This window comes from Festucalex cinctus, chromosome 18, assembly GCF_051991245.1.
Source record: "Festucalex cinctus isolate MCC-2025b chromosome 18, RoL_Fcin_1.0, whole genome shotgun sequence".
Taxonomy (NCBI): Eukaryota; Metazoa; Chordata; class Actinopteri; order Syngnathiformes; family Syngnathidae; genus Festucalex; species Festucalex cinctus.
This window is the reverse complement of record NC_135428.1, coordinates 9,270,778-9,285,157: the sequence shown is the minus strand read 5'-3', so window position 1 is coordinate 9,285,157 and position 14,380 is coordinate 9,270,778. Positions and strand designations below refer to the sequence as shown.

General features: G+C 39.1%; 2 protein-coding genes across 3 annotated transcripts in view; one reads left to right on the top strand and one right to left on the bottom strand.

Annotated features, from left to right (window-relative positions):
* The first annotated feature begins 918 nt into the window (after positions 1-918).
* LOC144006566 (SCAN domain-containing protein 3-like) overlaps positions 919-14,380 on the top strand; it is a 15,847-nt gene continuing 2,385 nt past the window's right edge. The window contains exon 1 of the mRNA XM_077505466.1: positions 919-1,555. Within this exon, the coding sequence (XP_077361592.1) occupies positions 1,141-1,554 (414 nt within the window). The 5' untranslated portion in view covers positions 919-1,140 and the 3' untranslated portion in view covers position 1,555. The remainder of the gene's footprint in view (positions 1,556-14,380) is intronic.
* The window catches only part of gfra3 (GDNF family receptor alpha 3), a 27,832-nt gene continuing 20,312 nt past the window's right edge, over positions 6,861-14,380 (bottom strand). The window contains exons 5-8 of one of the 2 annotated variants that reach the window (XM_077505464.1): positions 13,954-14,063; positions 13,105-13,239; positions 10,928-11,061; positions 6,861-8,661 (exon numbers count right to left, since the gene is read on the bottom strand). In XM_077505464.1, the coding sequence (XP_077361590.1) occupies positions 8,458-8,661; positions 10,928-11,061; positions 13,105-13,239; positions 13,954-14,063 (583 nt within the window). In that variant the 3' untranslated portion in view covers positions 6,861-8,457. Of the gene's footprint in view, positions 8,662-10,927; positions 11,062-12,395; positions 12,663-13,104; positions 13,240-13,953; positions 14,064-14,380 lie in introns of those variants that run through there. The other variant, XM_077505465.1, reaches the window with a different exon arrangement.

Genomic DNA, 14,380 nt, shown 5'->3' with positions numbered 1-14,380 from the left:
TCACGTGACCAAACTCAAGAAATAGCTGAGTCATGATCGGTAATTACATGAGACCTGAAAAACTGTGATTTCATATTTAGTTGACATTAAGTGAAAAAATGGCCGCCCCATGTGTTGGATTGAGATGAAGATAGTTTCCCTTTTAATTATTTTCCAAAGTACAGACAACTACTTGAGGATATTGACTGCATTTTGGTTTGTTTGTCAACATTTTGGAAAATTACTATTTTAATAAATGCAAGCACATAAGACATCATCTAGCCACAACATATTCAATGTCCTATTTTCCCTTAGTAGAATAAATGCATACAAGACTCATTCTTGGCTATAGCTTAGGAGTGCCCAGTCGACGGACTGATCGCAAGTCGACCGCAAGGAGCGAGAGAGAGAGAGAGAGAGAGAGGGAAAGAGAGAGAGAGAGAGAGAGAGAGAGAGAGAGAGAGAGAGAGAGAGAGAGAGAGAGAGAGAGAGAGAGAGAGAGAGAGAGAGAGAGAGAGAGAGAGAGAGAGAGAGAGAGAGAGAGAGAGAGAGAGATTGTTTGTTATATTATTTTTATTATTATTTATTTTTTGTAAGAACTGCCCGTGCGGACCATATTACACATTCAGTCAAAAGAGTATTTAAAAAAAAAATAAGAAATATATATATATGTAACCCAAAAGTGCTGCACCGGCCCCTGCGCACTGGCGACGTGCTTGACGGAAGTGGGTAGCGGTCAACATTAGCAGCTAGCAGCCAAGCACAACAGAGCACTTACATGACGCACTAAAATGGCGGTAAAACGAGCCAAAACATATCATTTTCATCCAGAGTGGGAGGAAGATTATTTTTTTGTTTATTATAATTTAAAACCCGTCTGTTTAATCTGCAAGGGAACAGTGGCGTTGGCGAAGAAAGGAAATCTGAAGCGGCACTTTAAACTCTACACGGGAGCTACGACAAGGAAGTACCGACCAAAACCGCATTAAGCACTGCAAAAGTGCGGGATTTGAAAGCACAGCTTGTAGCAAAGCAATCAATTTTCACAAAACCGAAGACCAAGCGGCAACTATTGCTTCCTATCGCATAAGTCACGTTCTTGCTAAACACAAGAAGCCATTCAGAGACGGAGAAATTGTTAAGGAGCCTGTCGCCAGCTATATGTGTTTTCCATTTGCTAAAAATATTGATGTTGGCGACATTGCTGCCAAAGTGAAAACACTTTTTGACATGGAAATCTCTGCACTTGAGGATGAGATTCTGACCTTGCAAAATGACATTGAGATGAAAGCCAGATCAACATTTGCTCAACCTGGAGAGCATGTCAAGTTCTGGAAACTGCTGGTGGAGGAGAAGTATCCCAACCTTAGAAGATGTGCCTTGAACCTGACAGCTCTTTTTGGATCAACTTACCTGTGCGAGTCTGCATTCTCACACATGAAAATCATCAAGTCCAAGTACAGCTCAGTAATGACCAATGACCACCTTGTTGCCTGCCTACGCCTTGCAACCAGCACCTCGACTCCTGATTGCGAGAAGCTAGCTGCCTCCTCCCAGTGTCAAGTCTCCCACTAAGGTAGGAAGTGATTAACTTTTTTTTAAAAACTCAGCGCTATACTTGTCTTTTATCTGTACCCCCCTCCAGTTTCTTTCATATGAAGGTCAGTTATGGTTATTATTCATTATGGAGTTTGTGTGTCCAAGTGTGTGCTGCATGAGTGAGATCAGAAGAGCGCTATCGAATGTCTAGTGGTGTGTAAAACAACACAAAAAAGTGATGTCAGGTTACACAGCAGGCTGGAAAAGATGTGTGAGAGTTTGCGATGTTGACACTGAAGTGGTAGATCTTTGGAGCTTGGCGAGTTGAAAAGTAGATCTTGGGTCAAAAAAGGTTGGGCACCCCTGCTGCTGAATCTTCAGTGTGAAAATTAATCACATTTTTGCATTATTGTATTAGAGTCATGACACAAATAATCATCATTTAATCATAATTTAGCCTAAGAAAATGGGAATTTAAGATTAGTATGTACAAGTGAAGTTCCCAAAACTTATACCGGAACAAAAAAATGCTCTTCTCTGTCATATTTGCAGTTCCTGCCCAAAGAGTGACGTCACATCTAGAATGTGGATTCATTGGCCCAATTTGTTTTTTCCTTGCAGACTAGCGCAGGCTAGAATGGAGACAAGATATTATTTAATGCATCCATTGATAAATATTTGTATTAAAAGAGACTCAAATCTACTAAACAATGAAGGCACATTTCAATTTTTTGACATTTAATTGGCAAATGTGTCTCATCTGAACTGAAAATTTGCCATTTTTTATCATCAATGGCAAAATCAAGTTAACGTAGCCTTTTTACAGGCATGATTTTATGTTCATATTTGAAGACCGCAATCTAATAATATCTTATTTTATATACTTGAAGTAAAATATAAAGTCACATGGACAGAAGTGAGAGGTTTTTGCTGTTCAGGGAGCAAGCAATGGGTGGGAGCAAACACCTCTAATGATGCAAATTAGCGAAATAATGACTCATGAGGAAGCCTTGATGGGCAAATGACTAACTTTGCTTACATTCGCAGTACTGTAGAGTAATTACCCTTGAGAGTATTTTCCAAAGTAATTTAGGAGGAATGAAAGTACACCTCCGGAATGTAATGAGATCCAATATAGGAGTCTTTGACTGACAGTCAACAATATGTTTATTATTGCTGTGCTAGCAGTGTGTGCCTCCAGATTGACCCCTAAAGCCAGACAGACTGCAAAAAAAAATATATCAGAAAAACAAAACAGAGCTTTATTATCTTTTATAAAAGGCAGAGCTACACAGTTCATGCGCTGGATTTCATTAAACTGTGCAAGGGAAGGTAATAAAGTCTATACTGAAGCACCTCATGATCAAAGACAAGTCATGTACTGACCAATGTTTTTAATGTGAACCTGCTGCATTTGGGTCTGGAGTTGTGTTCATTCGCAATGTTCTGTAACTAAAACCAAAGCCATTAATAAACCTAAAGGCTGGTGCATAAAAGGGGAGGAAATTAAAACGCAAATGTTTATGAGGAATAAAAAAAACAAAACAAGTAGAGACACAAAATAGGGAACAGATTTAAGGGGGGAAAAAAAAAGGATACTTCAGTAGATGGAAAAGAAAAAGGAATCGCGACCACATGTGCTGTCTTTTCTCCCTAATGGGGGATGACATTCAGGTATATGGTAAACACCATTAAAAATGTTCTTGTCGAGTGCGTCAGTGTTCCATGTCAGTGTGACAGCCAACTCGTGTGCAGCTAAATGGGATCCGAGCATCTTTCATTTGACTACTTACACGTTGCTTTCTGGAACATGACACCTGTAAGAAGTTCCCGCAAGAAGTACTTGTTAGCGGCGGAGCACAAGGACTCAAACGAGAAAGAGGACAGGTGGGATTTGTAACAGGCACAGATAATTCCTGCGGGCGCTTTTGTAAGCAATCAGTTATGCGTCTCAATTTATGCAAATTGCAGTTTACTTCCTGACGTTGAATGGCATGTGCTGATATGAAAATGAAAGGCGGAAGGTCTGGCTTTGCTCAGAGACAGAGATGCCCTTATTGTTCAAGCAGTTGTCATAATTAATTGTTTATTTTTGTTTTGTTTTCCCTCCCATGGGCCTATCGTGATTACTAACTGTGGATATGAAAAGTCTACACACCCTTGTTTTCTTTTGGGGGGTTTTTCATATCAGGCAAAGATTAATCCCTTTTTTTCCCATCCTGAATGTGACCTGCGCACTTATAACTGGAGTGTGTCTGATCAGAATGAACCAATCACATTCAAATTAATGTTAAATGGGGGTCAGCGCTCACTTGCCATTGTTTAACTCTTTGAGAAATAGAAATATTAATATAATAATATAAAGAAATATTCTTTCTTGAGTATGTGTCTGACTTCCTGTTACTGCTGATACTCCCTGTGCTTTCTTTGTTCTCGGTCCCAAGATGGCAATGAAATTAGGATGTGTGTGCGTGTGCATGTGTGTGTTTTTCCATTTGCCCGTGGGGCACGAATTTTGCCTAGCAACAAGTGGCCACTCAACCATGTCCGTGTGATATGACTAGGAAAGCAGGTTTCAAGCAACTCTGTTGATCGGTTGATAGTGGTCTGTGGTTTGACAGAGATGCCGTTCTGTAGATTAACTACACAGAGTGTCGCTTTTTTTATGATTTTATTTGTGTAGTTTTAATGAAACCCACAAAACACCATCTGGACAAAGGAGAAGGAATTGGCCTTTTGAGCACTATTTTGTTTAATAAATCTGTATAATATGAGTATTTAGTTCAAATAATGTATATAATTACAATATTATCTTCAATTGTCAGCAATTTCAAAATATTTTGTTAATACTTGCCCAACATTTTCGCCATTAAAGTGGCAGTAAGCTCGTTAGCAACACTTCCATCCATATTTGCTGTTGTTAAAATCTCACAAAAAACACTTTGGCAAAACACAGCAGTCATTTCATTTCCATCCAATAATGTCCTATTGGATATGGAAGTTGCCGATGTGGCTTTTATTCATCTTTTAACAAACTGGCATACAGTTCTGTTATGTCACAAAAATTACACTTGTTTAAGTTTTCTTTTACACATCATCGTCACATTTTTTTTCCTGGCGTGATTGATATGTCGTTTTTAAACATGTGGAACATATTTCTGTACATTATTTTGTGGGAGGATCTTTAAAAGGATTTGTTGATGCAATTAAAGTCATGAATACATCAAAAACGCCAGCTACTGGATGGTAACGTGATTCTTTTTTTTTTTCTTTTCTTTTTTTTACATAGTTTACAAACATAAACATACATTGTTGAAATGTGAAGACACATCATTCAAAACGCATGTTCAGTCATTAAGGCCGGCGCCACAAAACGGCAAATTAGCAGCATAATTGCTACAACAATGAACACTTTATAATTCTTCATGTGTCCAGGTTACATATTTTAACAATGCCACTATTCCATGTATGTTATTATGTTTTGGTTTTTTTTGCCTGTTAGCTTCCTTTCACCTCAATTAAAACAAACTGGCGACTGGCCTGTGCCAATGTAACCCTTCATTAACTCTCTCAATGGAAACAAGTGAAATAAGTGCCGGTCCATGCTGCCTACTCAAGTGATTACATACAGTCATATTTACAGTAATGAGAATGTATAGCAGTGCTCCTCCTGCGACATTTATAACAAGCTAACTCTTTTTATGTACCTATTTTTATGATACATCTTTGGAAAAGGTCCAGCCTGCTTAAGTGCTCAGTGAAATCTCGTCATTAGGATGCTCATAATAATGCTTTGTAATAGTGTGTGCGCATCTTCCTCCCAAAGCCAATTACAACTCTTATTTTCCGAAAACTCATCGTTAAGTTTGCTCAAAATAATGCTAAAAAAAAAAAAAAAAAAAATCCCATATGCTTGTCTTTACCTACAACCCTGCAACAGTGTAATTTCCCAGGAAAATGAGCCATAGGAAGAAAATCATTAACATCAGCAAAAGTTATTCCAGGCAGAGAGAATGGCTCAATGTGCTGCTCAATGAGCGTTGCAGCCAGCAGCCTTTGCAGCCTCCAGTGTCCGTGCCCGTCTCCGTATCGTCATCTCGCAACATCTGCCCGACATGACAGGGAAGTGCCACTAAAACACATCTCCTCGGGATTTAAAAAAAAAAAAAAAAAAAAGGTGAGAGGCTATGACAGCTGCAAATTGCCTATTTCCTCCCCTGATCCGCCCGCCACATTCTCCCTACATGTTGACTTTGAATTGTCCCGTAATTGCTTTAAGTCGCTTTCCCGCCACCCTCCTCATTTCTGGTTTATCTCATTGCCGTTGCCCTCTCTCATTACTCATCCTGCTCGGAATAATTCGAAGTGACTGGAGGTGTTTGGCTGTGAGAGGAGCCAAAGGTTGTAAAGACGTAATATCTCTTCTGGTGGCGACTCCACTATAGACGCTCTCCTCGCTTTTGTCACCGCCGTTTCATTTTTGCGCCGCTCACGGGGAGCACTTAATGCGTTGTTGTTGTTTTCAACACGCGTGCTGAGGAATAAGAGTCCATTTATGACCCTTCATCTACTCTAATGTGCTCCATAGGGCTAATTATTGGACTCCGAGGTAACTTTTCCAGGGCTATAAAATGAACTCGCGTGTTCCCAAGATGCAAAAGTCAAATAGCAATAGCTGCGACTTTAAAGGAACAAAGACATACAGTGGAGTGGACCCTTGGGACTATGAAGAAATGTGCATATGCATTAATATAATTGTGAAAATTTGACTCATGGCAGCCAGTCCAATTTGTAGCCCACCTCTTAAAAGTACACATGCTTGCTCACAAATATATACAGGGCTGGATTGGCCAATGGGCATTTGGTGGGCTGGCGCTGCTATTTAATGATTATTTTTTCCTCCATTTAGAGCATCGGTGTCCAAACTACGGCCCGGGGGCCATTTGCGGCCCGTCGTCCATTTTTTAGTGGCCCGTGGCATCTGCTAAAAATGGCATTTGACTCAGTTCAAATATTTATAATCCATTTCATTTTAATACAAGTGCTATTGAAGGTTATTTAATTAACGAAATAACTCAAACTAAAATACAAAAAACTATTTCCTTAACGAAAGAAAATAAAAACGAAAATGCTTTTTTAAAACGAAAACTAACGGAAATTACATTTATTAGAATTTTCAAAAAATTTGAAAATGAATGGAATTATGAGAAATTCGGGGGAGGCCTAAAATTTGCACAAAAACAAACAAACAAACATTTTGAGGAATGGATTTTCTGCATATCAATAAAACCAAAATGCAAATTCTGGTGATGAGAAAAGGTTTTGTGAATGAATGATGACAGGATATTACGTCACAACAAATGGCGGCGGACGATAAAGTAAGGTATATTATAAAAGAAGCAAGCATTAATCTTTTGTTGACAATCAGCCAAGTGTCAGATTTTTGCAACCTCACTAATGTCAATTGTATCCATTATTCATACACCTTAACGAGCAAACAACTTTGCTGAGAAGTCATTGTTTATTGTCCACAGTGATGGTTTCACAAAATAAAATGCACACAAATCCAGAACCTCTCTCAACACATTCATAATACCAGTACTAAGTTAAAAAATATATTGTTTACAATTGTGAAGAACTAAGAGATTTTTCTTTCATTGTGCTTTTTAGATATGATTTGAATGAATGGGCTATTAATGGCGGTATGCGACATGGTGACAACTCTGATTGGCTGTTAGCTAGCAAATGCTTGACAGAGAAGTACACTATAAGAAAAGCAACACAAATAAAATAATATTAGTAAATTAAGCTCAGAAGAATGTTACTTAAAGGTGATCCTGCTTGTATTATGAGCGTGTTGAGGAAGGTTCTGGATATGTATGCATTTTAGTTTGTGAGACTGACTATGGATGGTATGAGAAACAACGTTACGGAGGGGGTGAAAACCAGCTGCAACTCAACATTTACATTGACTCAAATGGAGTTTTTTTTAGTGCCACTTTAGTGATTTGTTTTCAGTCAAGTCAGTACCATTTGGCTTTAGCAGAGTTCTGATTAACTGATTAAACTGGAAGTCAACCTTACACATTTCTTGATAGTAATATGTTCTATGTGACCTCATTAGTCTAAACATAACCTGATTAATATTACATTTGTGGAGTAAGAGTTATGATGCAAAATCCAGCCATTTTTATGCATCTGACACCACAGTTGCTCAGGGCTCAGGCAACGACCGATCACACCTCACCTGTTTTCTGAAGCTGAGCTGTGATTGGTTGTAATGATGTCATCTTCAGTCGACAGCAATTGACAAAATGGCCGCCCCCTGAGATGGATAAAAACGGCTAATTTAGCTGCTTATCGCTTATTCCACTAATGCAATATTGACCAGAATGCCATATTTAAACCAGTGGGGCTGCATAGAACATATTATTGTCCACAAAAAAATGGGATTGACTTCCCCTTTAACTCATTGAGAGCATCATGTGATGGATGCGGAGGAAGAGCTGACAGTAAAAAAAAAAAAAAAAAAAAGCCGTCATGCTTCCTGAAAAAGAAATCAGAAGGTTGGCCTGTCTGGGATGCAGTGAAGCACGCTGCTTCTGCGGTTTTGTCTTGGAGAGCACGTACATTTGAGTGTGGCCTTTGGCAATGTGCTTCTTGTTAAAAGAGGGGATGTACTTTTGAGTATGAAGCAGGCTCTGGATGGACTGTTTGCCCAGACAGCACTTCTCAGTTCAGCCATGCACTTGCTATCTGCTCTGGAGCTAAGACACAGATACTGCTGCACTACTGATATCTTTTAACTCTTAAGAAGGAGAGGAGTTTTCTTTTTCAACGAAAGCCTTTGCAGTTCTTTCTGGCAACTTCTCTCGGGGAGTTGGCATGGGTTTGAATGTAGAAATGACGGGGGGGCGGAACAAGCAGAAGATGGATATTTTAGTTGCTCCCACAGTCCCAGTCCAGGATGAGTACAGACAGCAGCAGCAGCAGCGGACAGAGCGGCGCCACCGAGCTGGCTGCTCCTCGCTGCCTCTCGGTGGCCCTCGACTCAGTGTTGGAGTCCTTCTCGGAATATGGCGGGATGATGTTAAATTCCTCACTCTTCACCTCCTCCTGCTCCACTTCCTCGCTGGTCTCAATCTGTGGGTGGAAGTGGTTCAAATTAGAAGAGGAGGAAAGCAGACCGGATGAAGTTCTCTCTGTTTGTTCAGGTTCATATCAGGGTTAGAATTGTTTTGGATTTTTCAGCACAGTTAGGTTGTATTTGTTTTGTTTTTCCCATCGGCGGCCATTTTGTCACTTGCTGTCAAGTGACATCAGAGTTCAACCAACATCAGGTAACAACCAATCACAGCTCAGCTTCAGAACACGGGTGAACCGTGATTGGTCGTTGCCTGAGCAACTGTGATGTTATCTTAAGTCGACAGCGTGTGGCAAAATGGCCGCCTCCTGAGAGGGATAAAAACGGCTGGATTTTGCTTCATATCTCATATTCCAAAAATGTGATATTAATCAGAATGCCATGTTGAGACGAGTGAGGTCACATATAACATTATTGTCAAGAAATGGTTATGGTTGACTTCTACTCTAAAACCAAATAATTTTGTCATTGTGGTGGTTTTAGTCAATAACATCCATCCATCCATCCATCCATCCATCTTGTTTTACTTAGTTTTTAGAATGGGTATGTTAGTTTTTTATCTTTTTTTAAATACTAGATTTTAGTTTAGCTTTTATTAGTTTTAGTATTAGCTTTACACCCATGTATAAAATTTATTCACAAAGGCAAAAATATTTTCACTGTATTTATAGCTAGTTTTAGTTTTATAAATGTATAGTTTTTTAATTCTGTTTTGTCAACTTATTTTACCTTCAATTTATTTTGTTAATTTTGTAGACTATAATAACCTTGGTTCAGATATTGTTGACATTTTATGTGATTTTTATTTGCAAAAAATATTATTTCATTAAAATCTTTAATATAGCAAATTTTATCCTAAAAAAAGCAATTTGAAAAAAATCTTTCTCTTTCAGCTAAAATTAAATATTGACTTTTCATTGCACATCATATATGCATGGGTTCGGAGGAGCTTTTATCTTTTCATCACTAAAATAATATCAAGTCTAATTTAAAAGGAATTCCCTGAAGTAAACAGAATCTCTTCAGGTAAAGGTCAAAAGTCGCATTGTGCGGTCACATCGACCTTGACAGCAGAAAATAATCAGCTCATCCTTGAGTCCAAATGAACATTTGTATCAAATGTGAAGAAATTGGCCCCCGGCAATATAGACTGCAATCATAAAGATGGAACGGATGAGTGAACAACCTGGAAACATAATTTTTTTGTCCATCTCTGGATGTTGCTGAGGTGGAACAACAACAGGTTGATACCGCACTTAAATTGTTAGATGTAGGTAACGTGTTGTTGGCTGATCGGAAACATTGACGCACGCTGTAGCGTCAAAATTGTTTGTTTTGCTTCTGCTTTTGTTTTTGATCGTTGAACAAAAGAGATGATTTGATGTCAGCCAATCAACAGACTGATCTGCGTCCAGATCTTATCGCTCTGGTATTGTTACTACAATAAGTAACTCGGCTCCAAAACATTTAGTCCACCAAAATAACCAATTCACGAAATAGTTTCCTTTCACAAGTCTTATTGGCCACTCTACTTAAAAGGTTCTATCTATTTGCAGCTGTAGCGGATGAGCCTGTAGTGTGTACACTGTAAACACATTTGCTGCTCTGTGAAGTGAGCAGGAAACAGCTGTCACCGCGGAGAGTCACTCAGCCAGCTGTCGACCTATGTCATGACACTTTCTTCAGCCCCAAAAGCGAGGATGTGCACTTTTCTCCGCTAATGATTAATTAAGTGAATTGATGCATGCTTGCATTCATATGGTTCGCACATATGGCTGTCATTGCGCCGTACTGACCATCACAAACGATCATCTGTGATGCTGGGCACCCTCGCGGATCACATTCAATCGCTTCCCAAGTTATTCGGCTCACATAAGTGTATCCCACAATGTCAAATAAAAATAAAGTACCTCAAAAGGGGTTTATTATTAAATAAACTGTGTATGAATGTTGAATGCATCCCACCAGTGGCAGGTTTTGCAGCAGTGGGAGGATTATCAGGAAAGAAAGGGAATATAGAGTGAAGGGGTGTGCATACATGAATATTAAAAGTTGAGGGCTGAGCCTATAACGTTGCAAACACCTTCAGCTAATCCGTGACCACAAAGAGCAGGAGGGGGTTTGGGGTGACGGGGCGTTCCACTAATCTGTTGTTTCAGAGGCGGATGCTGGCCACAAATGACTGTTGCAATCCCTGCAGGTGCCATTTTAGTTTTAGTTTGTTAGTATGGGTTCAACTCTCACGCGGCGAGAGGGCTTACTCACGGTGGTAAATTCCGGGAGCGAGTTGACGGCGTGAACCTTCTCCTCGCGTACTCTCGGGGAGGGCTCGGGAGCTGGAACGGGGCTGGTCTCAGCGGGGGGTGCCACGGAAACTCCCATGGAGCTGATAGCAGCACCTGAGGCAGAGTCAGCAGGGGAGGTCTTTGCATGGTTCATTATTCATCATCACCAAATCATTCTGACTTCTCTACTCTGTCCTATATTTGAATACATGTGACGACTGTGCTCTGTGGGTTATAAAACTGTGATTTGACTGAGGCATTGAACTTTTCTTTTTTCTTATTCATTACTCTTTCTATGAACAATTTTCAACACATAAATGATTATGACTAAATCATAAATGATTGACTATTGTGATAGCTAACTTAAACCTAAGAGGTCTGTCAGATCACCTCTCTGGCACTCTTTATAAAATGTGTTGGTCTTAGCTACAAAGTCATCTTCGACATTATTACACTGAAGCTACCCACCAGAGAAACGTAGCAAGCTAAGCTACAATAAAATGAGAGAAGCAGCTAAATTACATCAAAGAACAAATGGTTAAACTTGCTATCCATCCATTTTCCGATTTATATGAATCCAGTGAAGTTAAAATGTCAATGCACTTTGAGTTTTTGATTATTTTTTTTTTTAATGTTACGATCTAGATAGCGTGTGCTCGCTAACGTTGCTCATTAGCCATAATGTAAATCTTTAACTACACAACAGAAGTACTCTAATTACATAACAATAAAATTACAATACAGAAATAATCAAAACAAAGTACTCAAATCGATTATTATTTTTTTCTTGCTCTTCAGTTAGAAAATTACTTTTGATACAATGAAGCTACCATTAGGTAAACGTAGCAGCTAAATCAAAGAACAACGGTTAAAATAATTTATATGAATCCAGTGAAGTCAAAATGTCAATGTTACTTTAGTTTATATTATGAGCTTGTTTGGGTATATGGTTAATGCTACAGTCAGGCTAAATTGTGCTAGCTAACTTCGGTCATTAGCCACGATGCAAATCATTAACTTTGGTATGCAATTGAAGTACACTCATTACATGAAAATAATAAAAAAAATCAAATAAAATAAAATAAAATATATATATATATATATATATATATATATATATATATATATATATATATATATATATATATATATATATATATATATATAATGTGTGTGTGTGTTTGCTTTTAAGTACATTTAATGTTAGAAAATTACTTTTGATACAATAAAGCTACCCATTAGAGAGCAAGCTAAGCTACAATAAAATGACAAAATTAGCTAAGTTTAATCAAAGAACTACATTTTGTAATTGTACTATTTCGGACATTTAGAGGAATTGTAAAAGGTAGGTTAAATTAATTTGAATCCTGTGAAATCAAAACACCAATACTTTCATAATCATGAGTAATCATGTAATTGTTGGTGGGCGGCACGGCGGCTGAGTGGTTAGCAGGTTAGCACGTCGGCCTCCCAGTTCTGAGGACTCTGGTTCGAGTCCAGGCTCCGGCCTTCCTGGGTGGAGTTTGCATGTTCTCCCCATGACTGCGTGGGTCTTCTCCGGGTACTCAATTCTCCTCCCACATTCCAAAGACATGCATGGCAGGTTAATTGGACGCTCCGAATCGTCTCTGTGTGCCCAGCGATTGGCTGGCAAACAGTCCAGGGTGTACCCTGCCCAAAGCCAGCTTAGATAGGCTCCACCACCCCCCGCGACCCTTGTGAGGAATAAGCGGTCAAGAAAATGGATGGATGGAGACTGTTGGTTAATGTTGTGGTCAGGCTAACATGTGCTAGCTAACGTTGCGCATTACCTACGATGCTAATTTTTAACTAAACAACTCGGGTACACTAACTGCATGCAAATAGAAATATTAAATATTTGTACTTTTAAGTACATTTAATGTGAGAAAATTACTTTTTATCATTTTTACAAGACTAGTCATTGCGATCCAATCTGAACCCTATTACAAGATTGCTACTCAAACTTTTTCAAATAGATGAACAGGAGGAGCATTTTAAAATCTTAGCATAGTAACATGCTCCTCAAACGTACTATAAAACACCTTTCAATATTATTTGTGGAAGATTTATATTGGAATGAAGGTGATTACAGTACAGCCAGAAAGTGAATTGTTTTGGCCACCAAATGACACTTACGCAGACAAATATTGTTTTTGAACATGTGCAGGATGCGCTGACAGCCCTGCCATTCGTTGCCGCTGCCGTCACACGTGCACCACTGGGACACTTCTGTACTGCTGTTGCTCACATAGTTGGGAGTCATAATGGTGCCTGCAAAAGACAGCAAACATCCATTTTAAGTTAGCTAAGACATTATTAATGCTCTGTGCCTCTGTTGAAGAGACCAAGCAGACTACCGACAACACTCACGCGTTCATGCAACAGGGTAAAAAAAAAAATGTTTTGAAAGATACAGTGAAGGAAAAATGGGAGAAACAATAAGATGTCTTGATGAGCTGCCAGTCGAAATACAAATGTGAGGTTCTTTTTGGGGGTACTTCTGACAAAAATCCCAAAGCAGCAGCAACAAAAGGAAAAGTAATGGCAAGTTTTTTGTAAAGAATTGTGCATAAAGTTGATGGAGAAAACAGAATTTTTCGTGATTGTGTCTGCCTATTAATCTAATCTAATCTTGAAAAAAAAAATTACAAATAGAGAAAGAAAATGACAATACAGTATATGAAAGGCCTCGAGAAGTATTTTAATATCATTATGAAGTCAATGTGGTTTGTTTTTCAAATGGATTGAGAGTAAAAGCCATTGATCGCGGACAAACAAACTTACTAACAGAAGAAGCAACACACAGCCAAAAGCCAAACGCAATGACTATTTGTGAAACTAGTAAAAAGTCACATTCTGGGGTAAAAAGGATTATAAAAGCCAAATATCACTGCAAGACACCTGCTGATGAATTCTAATAATCCTTCACGCCGCGTTCTGACTTTCCCACAAAACGATTCCATCTCTTCACTTTCATTTACTCACCTATGAGTCCGGCGTAGGCCTTGAGGCACATCGCTCTGCTCTCTCGCATGCAACCAGAAGCAGACAGCGGAGCTGGCTGACAGTTGTGTTGGAAATCAGCAAAGCGGGATCTGACGCACACACCCCCCCCCCAACACACACACACACACACACACACACACACACAAAACAGCTTCAGAATTTTAAAGGCGCCTTAAGGGTGAAATGTACCGATTCTGCTTTGAGTTGCAGACGATCACAAAGTATCCCAGCAGACGTCTTCCTTAGAGTGAGATGCTCAACCCAACTTTTCTTTTACTGGGTAAAATAACTGCTTTTCCATCACTCCCACTAACAGACACATTGTTGCTGCTGCCCAATGAAAGTGAAAAGCTTGTTTATAAGGGGTGAGGGACCAAGCCTTGTTGCTAAGAGTTGGAACATGATG